Source organism: Peromyscus maniculatus, chromosome 18 (assembly GCF_049852395.1).
Source record: "Peromyscus maniculatus bairdii isolate BWxNUB_F1_BW_parent chromosome 18, HU_Pman_BW_mat_3.1, whole genome shotgun sequence".
In the NCBI taxonomy this organism is placed as follows: Eukaryota; Metazoa; Chordata; class Mammalia; order Rodentia; family Cricetidae; genus Peromyscus; species Peromyscus maniculatus.
In genome coordinates this window covers 52895511-52913379 of record NC_134869.1, presented here as the reverse complement: position 1 = coordinate 52913379, position 17869 = coordinate 52895511, and the positions used below count along the sequence as shown (strand labels likewise).

General features: G+C 46.6%; 1 protein-coding gene across 3 annotated transcripts in view; it reads left to right on the top strand.

Moving 5' to 3' along the window:
* Positions 1-219: 219 nt before the first annotated feature.
* Positions 220-17869, top strand: part of Cpm (carboxypeptidase M) — a 79319-nt gene continuing 61669 nt past the window's right edge. Inside the window, exons 1-2 of one of the 3 annotated variants that reach the window (XM_076554194.1) lie at positions 220-710; positions 16878-17044. In XM_076554194.1, the coding sequence (XP_076410309.1) occupies positions 423-710; positions 16878-17044 (455 nt within the window). In that variant the 5' untranslated portion in view covers positions 220-422. The other 2 variants (XM_076554195.1, XM_076554196.1) reach the window with 2 other exon arrangements.

The following is a 17869-nucleotide window of genomic DNA, read 5'->3' as shown; positions in this document are numbered from 1 at the left end:
TTCTGTCTTCTGGCCATGTGACCCAGAGCGCATTGACTGCGCTCCTGTTAACCTGCTGGTATCCCCCACTAACGCCTGTGTCAGATCAGCATGGGAACCTTCTTGCCTGGTTCTCTGCTGACTTCCCCAAACCTGGCAAGCCAGAGCGGAGAGGTAATTCTACTCTTGGAGACCAGCCATTGTTGAGTGATTTCCCTTTGTTGTATCACAATATTCCTAGAAGAAGCATGTTCTAGCGTTCAGAGAGGCTGCCTAAGGTCCCACAGTGGGAAAGGATGCATCCAGATGATCAGCTTTCCATTTCCGCATGCTTAACGCCCTGCTCCATCCGGGCTTCCATCTGAGAGGCAAAACCACCAGGGATGATTCCAAGTGATTTGTCTTTAAAGACTGGACTTGGTGCCATAGCAGGAACTCCTTAAATGCTCCACACAAGCCTGTTGCTTCTTTGTCTGCTCCCAGTCAGCCTGGCAAAGAGAGCTGGGCATGAAACAAACATAAAGAGAAACCCAAGTCACAGGGATGAGTGGCTAGGACTCTCCATGGGCCGGAAACCATGTTGGCCTCTGTCCATCTCCAACCTCCATCTGGATGTAGCTTCCAGGAGCTACAAGGCCACTTTGTCGAGAGCACACACACCTCAGCCCAGGGTCCCAGATGCTGAAGGAAGTCCGGTAGGATCTGCACGGCTGCCACCCCACACCAACCAGGTAAGGCAGTGGTCCAGCCGCCCCAGCCCCAACACCCTGCACTGACCCTGGTAATAAAAAGAGTTGACACAGCACCCCCACTTCCCAAACCACAGGCACAGTGGGTTTTTTTTGTGAAGCAAACAACACACAACTCTATAGAAAAGAGAGTTCTGGAAACCCTAGTTCCTGTTAACTAAAGAGATGCAGTACAAACCTACTTCATTCTCTTTTCTAGGTTTTTGTTTTGTCTTTGGGGTGCATGAGTACATGCGTGCGTGCGTGCGTGCGTGCGTGCGTGCGTGTGTGCGTGCGTGTGTGTGATATTTGAGACATGGTCTAACTTTGTGGCCTTAGATAGTCAGGAATGTGCAAGCTAGACCAGGCTGACCTTGAACTCACAGAGACCCACCTACCTCTCCTTCGAGTGCCGGGATTAAAGGTGTGCACTTCATCCCCACCTTCCCCTTCCTAGTTTCTTTACTATTACAAATTAAAACAAGATTTCCTCTCCCTGATACCCAATTTTAGATCATTGATAGAATGCTATATAATACATTAATCTTCTCAATAACTAAATCCATGACCAGCTGCTTCCCATAACTCTGAAGGGGGCAGGTTTGGACCTTCGTCAGTTTTTCTTAGGTTTGCTTTTTCTGGGACCACCCAGGAAACTGTCGCTGCAGTTTGATTCAGCTGAATAGTCTGAACCAAAGAAGTCCCTGGAATTCTCCAGAGCTGGGATTTCCACAAAGAGCACTGAATTGAGAATCTGGAATGTCGACAATTCGGAGGGATGTAAGAGAATGTGACAGACACCAATTTGTTTTTTTCCTGCATACAAGGCATTCATTGACCTTCTGGAAACACACGCCTCAGTTTCTTTTGGCGGCACCAGATCTTCCTCCAATTATGGTCCTTTTGGTTTAAAAGCTATCTCCCTTTCTGGTCCAGAAGTTAGCAAGTCCCAAGCCAGAGAGTACATACATAGTACCCACGGCCACGGCGATGGGCCCTCCACAGCCCCACCTGATCCAGCGAGTCCACGGTACCCACGGTGGGGTGGACACGGGTACAGGGTACTTGGCAGTCCCATCCAAGCCAGTGAGGCTTCTTCTGGAACTTTGATTTGAGGAAAGTGAGCACTCCTGAGGCTTGAGCCTAGGTCAGCCTGGCTGAGAATGGAGCCAATGCAAGCTGAGTACCCCATCCCCACCCCTCCCAAAGGCTCATCCCGAAGTCAGCTTCCCATTAGACTGCACAGTTGCTGTGTTTACCCATGTTCTCTTACCTGAGCACCCGCAGCATGTGAATAATCCCACAACTTAACACACTTCTCAAAGCACCTGCTGCCCAACCCCAACTAATAACATTTCCTGATGGCGGAGCATATTGTTAAATGCTTTACATGACAAATGCATTTAACCGCCCCCCCAGCATCCGTATGATATAGATGCTGTCAATCACCTGAAAACAAGACATTACAAGCTTAGATATATGCTAACTGGTGATACATAATTACAGCTCTGCACACCAAACCCATGGTCATGTCCAGCTCTCGTGTTTTGAATCCTTATCTATTTAACTCTACAACCTGTTCTCAAAACCAGAGTGGCTTCCATTATGTGCAAAATAATGTGTTAGCCAGATGGAGGATACGGTGATTAATAAGCCTGTTTCCTGCCTTTTGTGCCTGACCAGTTGCTAGAGGGATGTGTGTGCCCACAGACAACTACTACCTTAGCCTATCATCACTGAGACCAATATCTGACAGAACCAACTTAAGGGAGAAAGAATTTCCTCTGCTCACAACTTCAGAACCTTCCTTCTACCATGGTGGGGAGAAGGAGGTGGAACAACCCCCATCATGAAGGACAAGAGGCAGAACTAAGTAATATAGGAAGGAGCCAAGGTACTGTCAAGCCCCTAGGTACCTACACCCTCCAGTTCAGCCCCATCCACTTTTCACTATCTCAACAATACCGCCGTATTTGTGGTGGTCAGTATTGTCAATTTGACAGAATCGCCGAGCATTTAGAGTAAGGAATTCTTGAAGGCAAAAACAACATCTTGATATCTCTCTTGGCAGCTACAGGGGGTGGTGGGGTGGGAAGGTTGTGCAAGCAAGCAGTTAAATGCAAGCTAAGATAAGCAGTTAGTTGGAGGAGGGTGTGTTCTGCACAAGCAGGCATTTTAACAAAAGCTAAGATAAGTTATCTGGGACATCTTGACCTTGGAATCCTAGAATAGAGTTGGGTAATTTTTGACAGGACTTACAATAAAGGAGATCAAATTGTAATTAAACCTAATGGCCTCAGCAAGAATACAAGATGGAGAAACCTTTGCATTATCTTGCCCAGCATAATGTTAATTGAGATAGGAAGGCCCATCTTATTTGTGAATGAGGATGTTTCCTGGTCAGGGGATCCTGGACTGTATGAAATAGAGTAAGTGAGCTGAGCAATAACAAGCATTTAGGGTTCTCTGCTTCATCTTAACTGTGGATACAATGTGGCCAGCTTCTTCAAGCCCCTGTCCTGTAACTTCCTCGCCATGACCAACTGTAACCTGCAACTGTGGGCCAGAATAAACCTTTTGTCTGGTAGTTGTCTTTGGCAGGGTGTTTCATCACAGCAACAGGAGAAAAAACTAGGATAGTATTATAAATCCATGCCACGATTAATCCATAGACTAAGTCAGAGCCAGGACCTTTAAAGGGGGCGTGTTTCCATCTGCAACTCTACACAACTCACAGCAGCAGTGGAGATGCCCTGCACCTGGCCATGGTGGGTGATGATGTAACCTACGGCTGCCGCTGCCACCACCAAGTCACTGAAGGGCAGAATGGCGGGGTGCCAGTTTACAACAATAACAGTTTGGGAACTGTGTGATGGTTACGATATGTCAGACTGAGCCTCCTAAACTCTTTACATTAACTTATTTAATACCTGCAATACTGTATGATTCCTAAGTCCTATAAAATCAGTATCACAATTCACTCCATCCTATAGATAAATACCTGGAAGAACATAGAAATTAAATGACTTATTCAAAGCCAGGCAGTTAGAAACAGAGCTGAGGTCTTGCCTATAGCAGCATACTTCCATTGGTTTGGCTTTTAACAATGACCTAAAGGCTGTCTTAGTTAGGGTTTCTACTCATGTGAAGAGACACCATGACCACGGCAACTCTGTTAAACTCAATTGAAGGAAAACATTTAATTGGCTGGCTTACAGTTCAGAGGCTCAGTCCACTATCATCAGAGTGAGACATGGCTGCATGCAGGCAGACACGGTGCTGGAGAAGGAGGTGGGCATCCTACATCTTGCAGGCAACAGGAAGTGGTCTGTCTGTCAAACTGAGAGAAGCTTGAGCAAAAGCCCTCCCCCACAGTGACGCACTTCCTCCAACGAGGCCACACCTACTTCAACAAGGCCACACCTCCTGATAGTGCTCTTCTATTTGGGATTATGGGAGCCAGTTACATTCAAACTACCACAGTTACTATGTATAATATGTGTAACTATGCAAAGTTTTAACAATGCACCATTTGGTTACTAAGTATAATTCTGTGTCCTTTCTCAAGTAGCAGTTATCGGCCCCCAGGTATACACTGACCTCTGACAGAGGCTATGTAAGAAACAAAGCAACTCAGCCGCCCGGGCTTTACTCAGGCCCCCTCCGGAACTAAATTAGAGTTTCTTTCAGCTGATGGGCAGATCAAACAGCATCTGAACTTGAACTTTGCTCCACTGCCAGTAGATACAATGTTGCATCTAAGTCACCCCATGCAGCATCAAATGCAGCACAAAGCAATGAGGGTAGATGTAGAGGCAGAAACGGTAATGTCAGGTCAACACACTAACCCACGAAGGCCCACCGATTTCCGATTTCCTAAAGTGGACGAAGTTGTGTAAAGCAGACCTTGGCTCTTGTAGACTGTGAGCTGCTCGGAGGCAGGGATTCGGCCTGTTGTGCTTCCTAGGACCTAGTAAAATACTGGGCACAGAGTAAGTAATAAATAATTAGTGGGTGCATGAGTATAAGAGAGCCAGGGGAGCAGAAATAGGTATACTCCCACAGTGACGTAATGCTGAAGGGAAATGATAGACAGAATGATGACAATGGATGCTTTCCCAACCACTGCTGTCCATCATCATTATTATTACTGCCACTGTTATTATTTTCCTTCACAACTAAGAGTGACATTTTTTAATGACTTAGACAGTACTTTTAATCCATTTACTTCTTCCTGTGGACCATCAAAAAAAAAAAAAATCCAGAAGTCCATCAGAACACAAGTGCTGTCGGAATGCCCCAGAATGCTACTGTACCAACAGTTGCTCACCCAAAACAGAACAGCTCTGTTTGATTTTTGACAGACAAGTTGTATAGCAAACAGAAAACACAGTCACAGTTCTTACAGAAATCCTTCTGAAAGACACACAGCAAAAAATAAATAAATAAATAAATAAAGACGCCAGGCGTTGGTGGCACACGCCTTTAATCCCAGCATCGGGAGGCAGAGGCAGGCGGATCTCTGTGAGTTCGAGGCCAGCCTGGGCTAGCAAGTGAGTTCCAGAAAAGGCGCAAAGCTACACAAAGAAACCCTGTCTTGAAAAAACCAAAAATAAATAAATAAATAAAGACAATAAAAAAATAAAGGAACAACTTTTTATAGTCCTATGACAGAAACAATAGAGCTCTCGTCTTAAATAGAGAGGGCTTGAGTTAAACTATGTTCTTCGAACATCTGCTTCACAGTATTTCCAGACAATGCTGTGGAAGTCAGGGCCAAGACAGCCACTTGGTCTTGATGAGAACTGACTACTTTTCACTAACAACTTTCTCTCTGACCGAAAATCGCCAGCGTTCCGTCCTAGAGCATCATAAAGACACATTCTTCTTTCCTTTCTCTTGAGAACTAACAGATTTGGTTTTGATGGAAGTTGAGATCTGATTTGGGGCCCTCACTTGAAAGAAAAAAAGACAATAATAAGAGTGACCATGAGAAGCGGGCTTAAGATCAATGCCCAAAAGCCCGAAAAGACCTCGGAAGTAGTAAGTATTAGAATCATGGAGGGGCTGAAGGGATGGCTGAGGGGCTCAGTCTGGCTTGCTTTTCTAGAGGACCAGGGTTCAATTCCCAGCAGCCACATGATACAGCTCACAACCACATGTGACTCCAGCTCCAGAGGATCCCAATACCCCCTTCTTCTTGCTTCCGGGAGCACCAGCACCCACGTGGCATACACTCACACAGACACACACACACACATACACACGCATAACTAAAGATAAAAAGGCTCTGTACTTGTATGTATAGAACTTCAATAAAACTGGTCTTAATATATATAAACATATAATATAATATAATTGTGTTGTATTGTAATACATAACAGGTATTTTATAAGTTTGTTATATTTAACTCTAAGTTATATATTAAATATATATAAATTAAATTTTCCTTGTCATGTTGGGTGAGTTATTCATGAAGAATGGATTTTTTTTTTTTTTGGTCAGTGGGGGATTCAGTCTTGACTGTGCCATTTGCTGGCTGAGTGACCATGTACGCATTATTTAATCACTCAGAGCTCTGCATTCTCATTTGTAAAAATAGAAATAATGCCCTCCACCTTCTAAGCACTTTGGAAGGGTCTTGTGAGACATGTGTGTAAATTATACATATGTATAACTTGTGTACTTACATATGTAAGTGATGGCCTGGCAGTGGTGGCGTGCAAAGCAGGTGGATCTCTGTGAGTTAGGTAAATTACATCACTAATCATCTGAAACATTTATCCAACAAGGACTGGGTAAGGGCTCGCTCTGCATCTGCTTTGTGTCGTCCCCCCCCCCCCCCCCGGCCTCTCCCATACACACACAACCATGTGACCAGCTATTCACAGGACTCAATCCCACAGAAACACTGGCACACGCGTGACCACACTACTTCCTTGTCTGACTCTTGAGACTTTGTTGAAGTTAATAAGTTAGCCAGCTACTACTGCTTCTCCAGAGTTCACAGAAGGTGTGAGATTCCTGGATGAAAGAGAGAGAATGCTGGCATTCCTTTCCTGAGCTATTTGCTTAGCCACAGAGTCCTGCAGGGGGGTGGACCCAGGTGCAGGGGGGGCGGTGTTACACAAATCTTAAAAGGCCTTATTAATAAAAACAAACCCAGAGCCAGGTATTAAGGTGAGTGCTGGAAGATCAGAGAAGCAGAACAAGCCACAGCTTCCTCACCTCGCCAGTTCCTCAGCTGATCCTGTTTCCTCAGACTGGAAGCCTCTGAGTCCTCATCCAAATGGATCTCAGCTGAACTGCTGCTCAAAAGTCTAAAAGCTTAACCAGGCTAGTTCCTGGTCCTTATATACCTTTCTGCTTTCTGCCATCACTTCCTGGGATTAAAGGCATGAGTCACCATGCCTAGCTGTTTCTGGTGTGGCTTTGAACTCACAGAGATCCAGACAGATCTCTGCCTCTGGAATGCTAGGATTAAAGGCATGCGCTACCACTGCCTAACCTCTATGTTTAATATGGCTGTTCTGTTCTCTGACCCCCAGATACGTTTATTAGGGTGCACAATATTTTGGGGAGCACAATATCACCACAGAGCGGACCCAGGTGCAGGGAGTGGACCCAGGGGGCGGACCCAGGGGCAGGGGTTGAACCCTGGTGCAGGTGCAGGTATAGGGGATTTATATAACACCCCAGAGTGCTGAGCTTAGAAACTCGTGCCTATTAGCCTTGCAGACACCATGGAATACCTGTGGTGGCCAGAGGACAACCTGTCGCTCCTCTCCTTCCACCACCTGAATCCTGGGGATTGAACTCAGGTCTTCAGGCTTGGCTGCAAGCACCTTTACCTGCTGAGCCACCTGGCCAACCCCCTCCTTACTTTTCTCTGCTTTATAAGAAGCAGAGACCACATAGTTCGTTGTCCTAGAAAAAGAAGGCATTAGTTCATCTCAATGCTGCAGCTGACAAACACAACGCCAAGGAACAGCTTTTAGGGTTGAGTTCTTGGCACACTCAGCAGGGACATGCAGGAGCACTCCGGGCTTATGGGGGAACTTTCTGTAGTAACAGTTTTCATCCAAGAAGCAGGGAGAATAAGCGCATATGACTCATATGGCTGCAGGGATCAAATGGGGGTAATACATACTAAAATGAGAACGCTGGAAATGAGAATCCTGGAAATGAGAACGCTTCAAGTAAGTTAGCAATGCCACTCACAAACGTGAGTAAGAAAAGGTGTGACTGCTAATGGGAACAGCAGATGATTGGGAGCAGGTGCTGTTTCATGTTAGTGAGTTGTCGTGGGGGTGCAACACCAGCATACTCCTACTGGGTGACAATTACCGAGATTTCACTCCATAAGTCACTGTGTAAATGTCCTTGCATGCACTTTTTCATGTAGTAGCCGTGTGCTGAGTCAGCCATGCAGCTTAGTGAAAGTCCTGGGTTCAACCCTCCAGCACGAAAGAAAAACCTAAACCAAAGCTACAATTTTCCTTGTTACACAGAAGGAAAAACAAAAAGACTAAGGCACTCAAGGGAGTTGTATTCCCCGGGGTTAAACAATAACGAAATCAGGATTTGACCTTTGTCTATAAATAAAGACGTTAGACTGTATTTGTTGCTATGACTAGATGAAAGAGACTGAGCTTTGAGCTTAGAAAAAAGGTTATAACTTTGGATGCGGGTGCTCTTTCTCCTTACTTTTCTTTAGTGTGCACTGAGGATCTAGTTTGTTTGGCCACCTGACAGCGTTAGGTAACTCTGCTTCCTTCTATAGTCTACTATGTCCCTGACATTGGCGTGTAATAGTCATGCAGAATTCCCGCCTCACCAATTCAGGCCAGCAAATGGGAAACAAACATAGGGTTTGCTACCATTTTACTAAATATGAGATATGTTGGCTAGTTTTATGTCAATATGACACAAGCTAGAGTCGTTTGGGAAGAGGGATTCCTATTTGAGAAAATACTTCCATAAGATTGGCTTTTAGGCAAGTATGTGGGGACATTTTCTTGATTGATGGTTGGTGTGGGAGGGAACAGACAACTGTGGTTCATGCTGCCATGGGTGTGTGGTCCTGGCCTGTATAAGAAAGCAGGCTGAGCGAGCAATGGAGAGCAAGCCGGTGAGTAGTGTTCCTCCATGGCCTCTGCTTCAGTTCCGGCCTCCAGGTTCCTGCCTGGAGTTCCTGCCCTGGCTTCCCTTTAAGATGGACTATAAGTTGTAAACAGAAATAAGCCATTTCCTCCCCAAGTTGTGTTGGGTCATGGTGTTTATCACAGCAATAGAAGACAAGCTTACAAAGATCAACCATCAACTCCCATAGTAGTCATTAAAAGTCGCTTTCATATTACAATAGCCAAAGCCACCTATATACACAGTACAATCTCTATTAAAGTCCTAATAAATAAATAGAAAGGAAATCATTCTAAAATCCAAATACTCAAAAAATGAAATTGATAAAGGAAAACAAAGCTGTAGACTTGCTGGCTTCAAAACATATTACCAAGCTATCGTCATCAAAACAGCACGGTAGAGACATAAACACAAGACACGAAGTTCAGCAGAACACAAGAGAGAGTTCACACAGAAACCCTCATCAACGCAGTCAAATTATCTGTGACAAGGGAACAAAAGTGACATGGTGTTGGGGGAGAAGACAGCCCCTTCCACAATGATGCTGGGAAAACCATATCTCCACATCCAAAAGGAATTAATTTAGACCCATACTGTACACCGTGTGCAAAATTTTACTCAAAGCAGTTGACTACCAAACTTAGGACCTAAAACCGTAAACGTAGAAGAAAGCAGGGAACGATCAGGTTTGGAAAGGATTTCTCGGAAAGGACACTGAAAGCACAGATAACACAAGCAAAAAATGGGCACCGGGGACAGAATGGCACTGAAGAACACGTATGTAGAAGCAGGGGTGAGATGGCTCAGTGCATAGAATGCACACACACACACACACACACACACACACACACACACACACACCTCCACGTGTACACTGCGGCACGTGCACACCCATGCACACGTATGCACACTAACACAAAAATCAATGACTAGATGGAAAACAATGAAAAAGAACCTGTGTGCAGCAGGGGAGACAGCGCCCAGAGCGAGAAAGGCAGCCTATGTGAACAGTGAGGGCGCTGGCAATCGTCTGCTACAGAGGACAGACGACGGCTGACTAAATCATAAGCAAAAGGCATGACTAGACAGTTCTCTAGAGAACACACCCAAACGGCCCACAAGCGTACAAAGAGAAACATCATCACTAGGCACTGGGAAATCTAATCAAAACCACGAGGAGAGCCAGGCTTGATGGCACGCACCTGTGATCCAAATGCTTGGGAAGCCAAAGAAGGATGCTTATGAACATGAGGCTAGCCTGGGCTACATAGCAAGACGATACCCCCACACACACATGCACACACTCCATCTCAACAAAACAAAAGTATAAAGAGCTGTGTGGCAGTACACACCTGGAAAGTCAGCACTCAGGAAGCTGAGGCAGGAGGATCTAAAGTTTGAGGCCAGTCTAGGCTACATTTCAACACCTGCTCACCCAGCCCCCATGCCCACAATGCCAATAGCAGGAAACCTGGCAGGGGTGGGATGGGGTGGAAGAAAGGGGTGTGTGGGAATTCTGGGTATGTGGGAATTCTATGTACTTTCCACTCAATTTTTCTGCAAACCTGAAATTGCTCTAAAAAATTCAGTTAACTTGTTTAAATGAGACCAATGCAGTGGGGAAAAAAAGTAAAAAAAAAAAACTAGAGGAAAATACAAATTAGTAACTAAGAAAAATGTTGAATTGGTAAGAAAGCTTTCTCAAGAAGAACAATACAGTCTGAGGGGTGCTCGGTGGGAAAAGGCTCTTGCCTGACCACCCTGAGTTCCATCCCCAGGATCGCACATGGTGGAAGGAAAAAAAATCAACCCTCACAAGTTCTCCTCTCACCTCCACACTGTGCCATGCCGCACCCACACCCACACCCACACCCACCCACCCACACACACACACACACACACAAATAGATAAAATAAGAAAGCAACTCAATTTTTTAAACAGAAGAATACTAAACGTGAAAAATTGGGAGGGGGATGAACAAAAGATATGAATAAACTATTTTAAGCAAAATTTCTTTTAAAAAATTTGTGTGTGTGTGTGTGTGTGTGTGTGTGTGTTCAGTGGGAACACACACACATATCATGGAGCACATGTAGAGACCCAAGGACACCTTTATCAGATGTCTGTTCGTCCCTGACACCTGTGTGTGTGTGTGTGTGTGTGTGTGTGTGTGTGTGTGTGTGTGTGTGTGTGTGTGTGTTCAGTGGGAACACACATATCATGGAGCACATGTAGAGACCCAAGGACACCTTTATCAGATGCCTGCTCATCCCTGACACCTCTGCTGCTGTGCTGGGCACTCCGGGCCGGCTGGCCACACGAGCTTCCCAGTAGTTCTCTTTGCCTCTTGTCTGTCCACAGGAGCTGACATCACAGAGGAACACCACTGCGTCTGGCTTTTACTTGGCATGCAGAGCTCATGGGTCACCAGACTTATTCAGTCAGTGCTTTGGGTGAACCGGCTCTTGGCCCCTTTATACTCCCTTCAACCCCTAAGTCTTGCATCCACCCCTCCACATCCTTGTGGTTTCTTCACTAACCAATCAAAATAAAAGCTTGGCCGGGCGGTGGTGGCGCACGCCTTTAATCCCAGCACTCGGGAGGCAGAGCCAGGTGGATCTTTGTGAGTTTGAGGCCAGCCTGGGCTACCAAGTGAGTCCCAGGAAAGGCACAAAGCTACACAGAGAAACCCTGTCTCAAAAAACCAAAATAAAATAAAATAAAATAAAAGCTTGGCCCATGCTTACTCTGTGCTTTTCTGAGAAGTATTAATAGTTTTATTTTTAAAGATTTATCGTATTCATGTGTGTTTGTTTTGTGTCTGTGTCTGTTCAGGTGTTTGCAGAGGCCAGGGTGGGCATCAGATCCCCTGGAGCTGGATCCACAGGCATTTGTAAGCCACCCAGTGTGGGTGCTGAGATCCAAATAAGGCAGAGCAGTCAGTGTTCTGTCCAGCCCCAGCATTTCACAGTTTGAAAATAAGTTTGATATTTTATAGGAATGAAATTCGGACCTAATATTTTACATCTTTAAAATACATGTGCTCCTGTAGCTAGAAAATCCACATTTAAGAATTCATCCTAAGGAAATAAAGATGTGCTCGAAGAGTTTGCCCCAAGAATATCAATTGCTATGCTGTGTGTGAGGATGAAATCCCAGGAGGACGTGTCCATGTTGATTGCTGAGTAGTGTCTACATGTGCTCGAGAATGGTTGTTTCAAAGCGGGTGAAAACTTTTCTGAGCATCCCTATTTACTTTGAGTCATATTTTCTTGTGACCTTTCAAAAAGCTGGAAAAGGTCACCAGTGAGGTGTCTCAGCAGCCACCTGGATTTGATCTCCAGGCCCCACTCGAGGAGAGAGCTAACTCCTGCAAGTTGTCCTCTGGGCTCTGAGTGTGCGCACCTTCACACACAAAACGTGTAATTCATTGAGTGTGAACTGCAGGGAGGGAGGGATGGAGGGGGGAGGTCCCAAAGTCTAGTGACACTGTTCTTCCGGTTCTGGTCAGCATCTGCTGGGGTGTTGAACCGCTGGCTGTAGTTTTTCCCTCTGCTCCAATTCCTGCTACTATTTCGGGGGACTCGATGTCCTCCGCATGAACTCTCCAACACCTTAGCTCTTCAGTTCCTTACTGTCCCACTTTTCCAGTGACCTTTTACTTCCTCTCCGGTCCTGTGACTCATCCCAGTGACATTTAGATGTCGTCTTCCTTCGGAACCGTTCGTCGCTAATGCTTCTGTGCTTTCTGCTCAGCTTTGATTTCATATGAAATGCCCATTTTCAATGAAAAGAAGTAAGGAAAAAAGTTGTTCAGAAAATACATCATTTGAAAGAAGAAGAAAAAATAGCCCAATGAGGGGGCTCAGTGGGAAGAGGCACTTGCTGCCAAGGCCAGTGTTGACCTCAGTTCAATCCTAAACTGGCTCCATATGGTGGTAAGACGGCAGATTCCCTGCCGGGTGTCTGTCCTTCGGTCCCCACCAGTGTGATGACATGGGCACGCACACACACACACACCCATACACAAAGAAATAAGCGGTTTTGTTGTTTTTTTAAAGAAAGGAAAGTTAAAACACTGCTGCCCGAGGATTGCCAGTCAGCCCGCTTGAAAACTGTTCAGCATTTTGCCAGAAATGGTTTTTTTATCCGTTGTACCTCCAAAGTTCCTACTTTTTAACTTTGATCTGCCCTTTTTCCACTAAATGATCTGTCTTCCCAAAGTGATAAGCCGTAACTGTATCCTCATTGTTATGACTGAGAAATAACTTGCAGAGTTGTTGTGCTATTATTCTTCAGCCGACTTAAGACGCCTCACCCCCCAGTATGATTGACACTTCTGCTTGGATGGGTCTTTGCTGAGGCAGGCAGTGCTAATACACTATAGAGCAGCGGTTCTCAACCTGTGGGTCGTGACTCCCTTTGGGATTGAATGACCTTTACACAAGGGTTGCCTAAGACCATCAGAAAACACAGATATTTACATTATGATTAATAACAATAGCAAAACTACAGTTATAGAGTAGCAACAAAAATAATTTTATGGTTGGAGGTCACCACAACATGAGGAATTGTATTAAAGGGTCACAGTGTTAGGAAGGTTGAGAACCCCTGCTATGGAGTCTTGATAGCAATCCCTCCCCACCCACTGCCTCAGGACTAGGGTGAAAACTTTCCCCCAAGTCATAACCATCAAAAATAGCTCGAGGTATTGGCTGGGCGGTGGTGGCACACGCCTTTAATCCCAGCACTTGGGAGGCAGAGCCAGGCGGATCTCTGTGAGTTCAAGGCCAGCCTGGGCTACCAAGTGAGTTCCAGGAAAGGCACAAAGCTACACAGAGAAACCCTGTCTTGGAACCCCCCCCCCCCCAAAAAAAAAGCTCCAGGTATTGTCAAGGGACTCTTTGGGAAATATTGCCCCAGAGAGAATCACTGTTGGAAGCGGCCTGCTTAGGTTAGACCTTTAGGTTTTATTTACTTTGTCAGGATTTGAAAGCAACCCTGACTCTGAAGCTCTAACCTTCACGTTCAACACAACACATTTTAAAATGACCTTAGAAGAAGAAATCGCACCCATGAAATGTTGCTGTCTTTTCCCAGCAAGTGTAACTGCTTATAACACAATTGAAAGAACATAAATACCATTTCCTGGTATTGTCAGTCTTTTAAAAATCATATCTAGTGATTAGCAAAACCAAATATTATCTTCCCCTTTTGATATGTGATTCTTTGATTGCTAGCCAGGTGGTAACATTTCCTGTGTTTATTGGCTCTTTATATTGCTGCTTAAGGACCTGCCCATTGTCCGTTGCCCATTCTTGATTTTGTAAGAGCTGTTAATTCTGCCTTCTGGTATGTCAATCAGCCTTTGCTGCTATGGCAAAACAACATACAGGAAGAAAGATTTATTTGGGTTCAAAGGTTCACAGGGTTCAGCACATAGACTCTTGGTTGTCCTGAGGCAGGTCACAGTAGGAACATAGGACAGAGCAAAGCCACTCAGCTCTTTGGACGCAGGAAGCAGAGAGTGAGCAGAACAGGCCAGAAACAAGGCATGTCCTCGAAAGGCATGCGCCCAGTGACCTACTTCCTCTAACCAGGCCCTATCTCTTAGTTTTCATCATCTTGAAATAATGCCATCAATTATGTACACACCAGTGGATAGATCCACTGATGAAGTCAGCCTCCACGATCCAATCATGACTCAGCCTTCAACACAGGAGCCTGTGGCGGACATTCCTATGCAAACCATGACATCCGGTTTTGTCTTTTTTTTATTTAATTTAATTTATTTATTTTGTAAGCTTTGTGCCGGGTTTACCTATACAGAAACCATATGCTTTTGTATCGCCAAATTATCAGCTGTTACACTACGGTTTTGCTTTAAATCATTCCATGATAAGGAAGATCACCTCTGAAACCATAAACCTGAGGGGTTTTTTTCTCTATTAGCTTAAATTTTTCTTTTTCCACAGCTTTCATAGTCTGACACTGAACCTTTTCTTTTTCTCTTTTCCTCTCTTTCTTCCTCTAGAGCAGTGTTTCTCAAACCAGAATGCAGGATGTATCTCTGAGCTCTGTTAACGCTTGCAATGGGATGAGAGATCCAGAATTTTCGGCATGCTCCAGGTGACATCAATGTCCTTAAGACCACATGCAGGGTCACTAAGTGCTAAATCTTCAGGATCTCAGGCCTCTGATTCCTCTCCCCCATCCTCTGACCGGTCCTTCTTATCTGGCGTGAACCTCCAGGGCAGCGACTGCAACTTTTTCTCACCTCTTCATTTTCCTGGAATTGGGAGGGCAATCCATATCAGTACTGATGAAGCCACCCCCTCCCAGTCTGCAGCCACAGAGCCACCACAGCAGGGGTTCTCGACCTCCCTAACGCTGCGACCCTTTAATCCAGTTCCTCATGCTGTGCTGACCCCCAACCATAAAATTATTTTCGTTGCTACCTCATGACTGTGATTTCGTTATGAATCATAATGTAAATATCTGATACACAGGCTATCTGATGTGCGACCCCAAGGGGTCATGCCCCACATGTTGAGAACTGCTGCTTTAAACCATTAATTCTTTTGTTATTACGTATGTGCATGGGGGGGGGGGGCAGCAAGGATCACATTGCACCTGTGGAGGTCAGGGACAACTTGGTGAAGTCTGGTCTCTCCTTCTCACTTTACATGGGTTCTGAGACTCAAACCCAGTGGCCAGTTTTGCAACCAATCTTTACCCTCTGAATCATCTCTCCCACCCTCAAGGGCCCTTTTAAGAATAACCCCCTCCTTTTGTGCTCCGGGAAGGAGATTCCACCCCATCAGATTGGGATGGCCGGCCCCTGTCGTCACTGCTTTAAAAACCTGTTCACGAGTGTGATAACTAATCAGTAGCTTTTGAAGTTTGTTTTCATCAGACCCTTGCAGGAGTCGGTATTTCTCTAACAGGGTTCCGCAAATCCACCGGACAGTGGGACAGCGGGACAGCGCATGTGGTATCCTGTAGAGCATGATAGTCTGTGTCGCGAACTACTGCTCATTAGTCACGGTCTGTATTCAGCGGGATGGCCAGTGTCCCGATGCACTTCTCATCATCAGTCCTGACCTGTGTTCTGTTTAGTGCAAACACAGCCCACCCCATCCTCCCAGAAAGCAGCATTTTAGGAAGAAGCGCCGGAACTGGCCTGAGGAATCCGAGCAGCAACAGCGGCTCTACTTCTGTCCTGCGACTTGGTCGCAAACTTAACTCGGATTTGGTCAAATCTCGTCTGCCGTAGACTTTTGTTGGACATGCTCCCGAACTGCACAACTTGGCACTTAGAGCTCACACAACACGTTCTTTCTTAAAAGCCCCTACCCCACCCCACCCCACCCCAGCCCAGCCCAGCCCAGCCCAGCCCAGCCCCAGCTTCACCCACGGCAGCGCAGGCCTGGAAGCCAGGTGACCCTGCACCGCCCACCGCCCTACCGCGGGCACCGTGTCCACCACCACCACCACCACCACGGCCGGCACAGCGGAGGCCGTAGGCGGCTTCTGGGCAGTGTCTCCGGGCCGCGTGGCCGAGGGCAGGCGGCACGTCCAACAGGAGCCGGGACGGGTCGCGCTCCACACCGCCCACCAGCTGCTCAAAAACCCCGCGGGGCTCGCAGTCCCTGGAGCGACAGTGACCCCGCCCCAAGGGGCGGGCAAGGCGCCGAGTGGGCGTGTCGGTGGGCGGGGAAGGACCTGGCCCCGCCCCTCTGGCCGGGCTATAACTCCCCGGAGCGCCCGGCGGCCGCCGGCGGGCGGAGACGCGCGCCTGGCAGTGGTGAGACGGGGCGTGCGGGAGGGTGCTGCTGCCGGGACTGGGGCGAGCTGCGGGGCTCCGGATTGCAAGGGGCCACCCTCCTCTTCCACCTCGGAAGAGGGAGCGTGGAGCTCAGGTGCCCGCCGGGTGTCCTCGGGGCCGGGAGGAGTCCCGGCTGGAGGTGCCCGCGCTTCCCCCTCGGCGGTCCCCAGCAGCTCTTTTCCTTCTCCTCCATCTCTAGGACATGGACCTCGCGCGCCTGTGGCTGGGGCTTCTGCTGCCCGTGGTGACCGCCCTGGATTTCCGATACCACCACCAGGAAGGGATGGAGGCGTTCCTCAAGAGCGTTGCCCAGGACTACAGTTCGATCACGCACTTGCACAGCATCGGGAAGTCTGTGAGAGGTAGGTAGGTCGCCTCCCGCGCACGTCCCCAACCCTCAGCGCTCCCGTTCAAAAAAAAAAGTTCATTGAATGGCAGCGTCTGGTGCCCGGTCGGTGAAGCTCCGGGCACGCGCTCCACAGGTAAAGCGTAACCTGGCCCGATCGGTGGTTTTGTGCTCTGTTTGTGGTTTTGTTCAATTTTGTTAGAACAGGGGAGTAATAAGAGGAGGACATTGTTTATCTGAGGGGTGTGTTTTCGTTCCCTTTCAGGGTAAACATCTCCCTAAAAAGTCTGTTTAATCTAACTCAGTTTCCCTTGTGGTTGGCTTCCTTGCATACTTATTTGGGACTGTTCGCTACTGTTTCCTCGAGTTGCTTTTAAACTGGACAGTGCCATAGTTTTGCTGAGTTCTATGAGTGTGTATTTAACCCTATGGCTTAAAATTATGAGAAAAAGCGGTTCTATGGTTAAAGGCTGCTTTCAAATATATCCACTTAAAGGACACGCCTGCTAGGTAATAAGCAGCGACGAATGATAGTTTTAGCAGCCTCGTGTTTATCACTTACTTTGCTTTAATTTAGAAACTATATATTCTTGGTGGAGGAAGCAGATGTGAATCATAGAAATTAAGTATTTTGGTCAAGTCACCTAGATGGCGATTTTATTCATTATTTGTATTTGTTTATTTATTTATTTCACTCCTGGAGATCGAACCCACGGCCTCATGCGCGTTAGGCAGGCACTCCATCACTGCCTCCTCCCCCACCCCCAGGCACAGATGGTGAATTTTTAGCCAGGACTGGCACCCGATCATTTCGGGTGGGACAAATTTAGTAGGTATCATTATTC